Source organism: Aphelocoma coerulescens, chromosome 4A, assembly GCF_041296385.1.
Source record: "Aphelocoma coerulescens isolate FSJ_1873_10779 chromosome 4A, UR_Acoe_1.0, whole genome shotgun sequence".
Taxonomy (NCBI): Eukaryota; Metazoa; Chordata; class Aves; order Passeriformes; family Corvidae; genus Aphelocoma; species Aphelocoma coerulescens.
Genome location: NC_091018.1, coordinates 14,026,043 through 14,030,080, shown reverse-complemented (window position 1 = coordinate 14,030,080; position 4,038 = coordinate 14,026,043). Strand labels below are relative to the sequence as shown.

The window sequence follows — 4,038 nt, the reverse complement described above, 5'->3', positions numbered from 1 at the left end:
CTTTGCAGAGAGGGCCTTTGCTCCAGGCTGAAAGTGCTGGATTGGCAGGGAGGAGGCAAACAGCTGAGAGCTTAGCTGCTCTATTGGACCGGCATCAGAACTCAGCAAAAAGAGTGTTTCCATTCTTTTATTTGAAGCCTCCTATCGGCAGTCTCCGATTTTCACCTGCAACCGGACAAGAAAACAGCAACAGCCCTGGCGACGAGGGCACCGCGCCGGGCACGGCCCCGCCGCTCCCACTGCCCACGCCGAGCGGCCGGGGAGCAGCGCTGCACCCCGCAGGGGCTGCACGTCTCCCTCCTCACGTCCTGCTCTGCCCTCCCACGGGGCTGCCTCTGCCTGGCGCTGGCAGGCTCCTCATTCAGCACTTTGCTCTGCTCCAGGCGAAAAGTGCGGACAGCGCTTTGGTTGCTCTTGCTCTTGTGAGCAAGAGACCGCGGCGCGGGGCGAGCCAGCAGCAGGGGCAAGTTGCAAGACTGCCGCAAGGAAGAGTTACAATCTGGTGAAGAAGAAGCTAAACAAGATGGTGCGTTTGGCGCGGCTGCGGGAGGAAGAGATGCTCCGTGACTCCGCTTCGGCCCCGGAGCGGCCCGTGCTGGCGCGGGGCGCGCGGGGCTCGGCCGCGGGGCGCGCGGGGCAAAAACGGACACCCGGGCAACAGACACACGGACACGCGGACCAACGCTCCCAGCGCTTCAGCGGCAGCGGCGGCAGCAGCAGCAGCGGCAGCAGCGGCAGCAGCAGAAGAGCAACACGAAAGCAGCGGTTCTCCAGACCCTCTGCGTTCCTTCTCCTGTTCCTCCTCTCCTTCTCCCAGTGTCCCGCATCCCCTGTCCCGCTCTCCCTTCACTGCTCCACCCCCTCCGCCCCTTCCGCGGCCTCCCTCTCCCCATGCCAGGCCGGGCCATGCGCCCGGCCCTCCCGCGGCGCCGGGCGGGGCTGCGCCCTCCCCGCCCCCGGGCGTCCCGCCGCGGTCTCGCCTCCGCCCGGCTCTTGGCGTACTGGCGGTGGCGCTGCTGGGCGGGCATCAGTGCCTGCCTCTTGGGCAGCACTGTCAGCCTCTGGCTCCGGCTGGCCCGACTCCGGCCCCGGCCCCGGCCCCGGCCCCGGCCCCGGCCCCGGCCCCGGCCCCGGCTCCTCCCGGGACCCGCCGAAGACACAGACGGCGCGGCCGCTCCCGCCGCGTCCGCCGCGTCTTCCCCGGTCCGAGCTCTTCCGCTCGGCAGCGCGGCCCCCGCCCCCGAGCCGCCGGTGTCCCCTTCGAAAGAGGCAGCATCTGGGGATACCCGGCCCGGGGCGGTTGAGGAGCGCCCGGCGGCCGTTTCTGGAGCCGGGCCGAGCGCTGACAGCCGCGTCTCGCCGGCAGGGAATGCGCAGCAGGGCCTGAGGGAGCGCTACGTGGTGGGTTCGCTGCTGGGGCGCGGCGGCTTCGGCAGCGTCTTCGCGGCGACGCGGCTCTCGGACGGCGCCCCGGTGAGTGGCGGGGCCGGCGGCGGGCGCAGGAGGAGGGGGGCGGAGGAGGGCGCAGGAGAAGGAGGATGGGGCTCGGCAGGGCGGGCGGCGAGCTCAGCCCGCTGCTCCCCTTGGCTTGCAGGTGGCCATCAAACGGGTGCCACGGAACCGCATCCGTCATTGGGGCGAGCTGGTGAGTGAGCGGCGGTGGGGGGATGGCGGTGGTGGGCAGCGGGAGAAGCCGGGGCGTGACGGGCGGGGATAAGCCGAGGCCCGGGAGGGTGGAAGGCGCCAGGACGCCTCGGGGGAGAGGGGGCGTGGGGGCAGCGGAGGGCGCAGAGCATCCCGGGCTGGGCGAGGGCTTCCCGAGCCCTGGCACGGCATCAGCCCCACTGACGGCATCGTGCTCCTCCCGCAGCCCAACGGCACCAGCGCACCACTCGAGGTCGTGCTGCTGGACAAGGTGTCCACCGGCTTCCCTGGTGTGGTGCAGCTCCTCGAGTGGCTCGCGCTCCCCAACAACGTGGTGCTGGTGATGGAGCGGCCGGAGCACTCTCAGGACCTGCGTCATTTCATTCGAGCGCGGGGCTTCCTGTCAGAGGAGGTGGCACGGAAGCTGTTCCGCCAGGTCCTGGAGGCCGTGCGGCACTGCACCAGCTGCGGGGTCCTTCACAGGGACGTGAAACCAGAGAACATCCTGGTTGACCTGGCCACCGGCCAGGCCAAATTGATTGACTTTGGCTGCGGCACCTACCTGCAAGACACAGCCTACACCCGCTTTGCAGGTGAGTCCTCGCCGGGGTAGGCTCCCGGTGCCGGCATCTCGCGGCCCAACCTGGCTGTGGCAGCGGGGATTCTCCCTTTTGATGCCAGTCATGGGACCGAGTTTTCAGCCCAGTTGCTTTTGAGTGCGGGTGGCCAGGGGGCCATCTTCCAGCCCTGCTGGCAGCCTTCGCCAGCCACTCTGCCCAGGACTGGCGCTGGGGCTGGGGCAGCCAGCGTGACAAAAACACAGCCGTGGGTGGGGGTAGCAGAGGGCGGGGGCCAGAAGCTGTGCACCCGCCGGTTTGGTGTGCAGGCAAGAAACGGCTCGGACTGCTCAGCTCGCCTTGTTTGCCTTGGCTTCAGAATGTTTTTTTGGGGCAATGCAGGCAGGGAGGGTGAAGGCATGGTTTTTCCCCCCCCCCGGCACTGAGCGGGTTTTCCCTTTGCGTGGAATGCTCGGGCCTTGCCAGGGCTTCCGCTGCCCTCTTGTGACACTGGTGGCTTCTTTTACAACCCACAGTTTGTCCACAAGTCACAGGCGCTGGCGAGAGGGCAGCGGGTCATGGTGCGTGCCACTGGTGCGGCCCCCGCGTGCCCAGGGATGCTGGGGCGAGGCTCCGGGAGCAGGCAGCATCCCGCGAATGAACTGCCTCTCTATTCCGTAGGAACACCAGCGTACAGCCCCCCAGAATGGACCCATTTTGGCTGGTACTACGGCGAGGCAGCTACCGTCTGGTCCCTGGGCATCGTGCTGCACCAGATGGTCTGCGGGCGGCACCCGTTCCCGAAGGGCCGGAACATCAGCTGGGGCCAGCTGTCGCTCCCAGAACGGCTCTCTCAAGGTGGATGCTCATCTCTGCGGCACGGGGGGGAATAGCAGTACTGGGAGACAGCAGCGGGCTCATGAGCATCCCGCTCTGGCAGCTGCCGAGGAGGTGGCACATGCCCCGCTCTCCTGCTCTCCTCCAAAACAAAGAATGGATGGGAAAGTTCGGGCACAGCTCGGAGCCCCCATGGCATGGCCTGGGCATGGCAATAGTGGGGCAAAGCGGACAGGAGCCTTCTGCAACTGACCGGCGCTTTCTGGTTTCTCCCCGCAGAGTGCAAGGAATTGATCAGAGGGTGTCTGTCCCTGCACTCCTTGGACAGGCCCTCATTAGAAGACCTGTCGTGTGATCCTTGGCTGCAGGATATTCAGCGTCCATAGAAGAAGGGAGAGAGCCACAGGCACACTTTGATCCAGGGAGCCGGTAAGTTACAGCTCCACAGGTGCCTTGGCCAGAAGAAGCCAAGAAACGCAGGCTTTTTTGCCCTGCCTGTATGGCTGCGCAGGGGTCGTCAGATGGGGACACGCAGCCCTTGTGCTGGCGCTGAGCTGCTCTTCCCAGCACTGGTGGCCGCCGTGCAAGCTGCTTTTGCTTGTCCTGCTTCACTGACAGCCGGGGCCCTGGGCGGGGCACTGACAGCCTGCTCTCAGCCGCAGGGAAGAAGGAGCCCCTGGAGAAGCTGTACTCCTGCTGCTGCTGGAGACGTGGAGGACGATGTCAAGGACGGCAAGCTCTTCCTCGACCTGGCCACCGGCAAGCTGAAGATGATGGGCTTTGATTCTGGCACCTTCTTCAAAGCCAGGCTCCACAGCGAATTTACAGATGAGTCCACACGCAGGGGGATGCTCCCAGATTTGGGCATTGCACGGCCTGGCCAGGAAGCAAAGGTTCCCCCCTTTGCTGGGGCGGATGCAACTAATTCTTCAGCCGGCTGCCAAGCTGCTTTTCGGCAGGGCGGGCGGGATGGGCTGGGGTGCTTAGGAAATGGGAGCCG

The 4,038-nt window shown here is 66.5% G+C and overlaps 1 protein-coding gene across 1 annotated transcript; it reads left to right on the top strand.

The window, feature by feature from the left end:
• Window positions 1–891: 891 nt before the first annotated feature.
• LOC138110219 (serine/threonine-protein kinase pim-1-like) lies at window positions 892–3,461 on the top strand. Its single transcript, XM_069014925.1, has 5 exons — window positions 892–1,473; window positions 1,595–1,645; window positions 1,871–2,237; window positions 2,883–3,059; window positions 3,318–3,461. The coding sequence occupies exons 1-5, from the start codon at window positions 892–894 to the stop codon at window positions 3,422–3,424; spliced, it is 1,284 nt and encodes a 427-aa protein (XP_068871026.1). The 3' UTR covers window positions 3,425–3,461.
• Window positions 3,462–4,038: the final 577 nt, after the last annotated feature.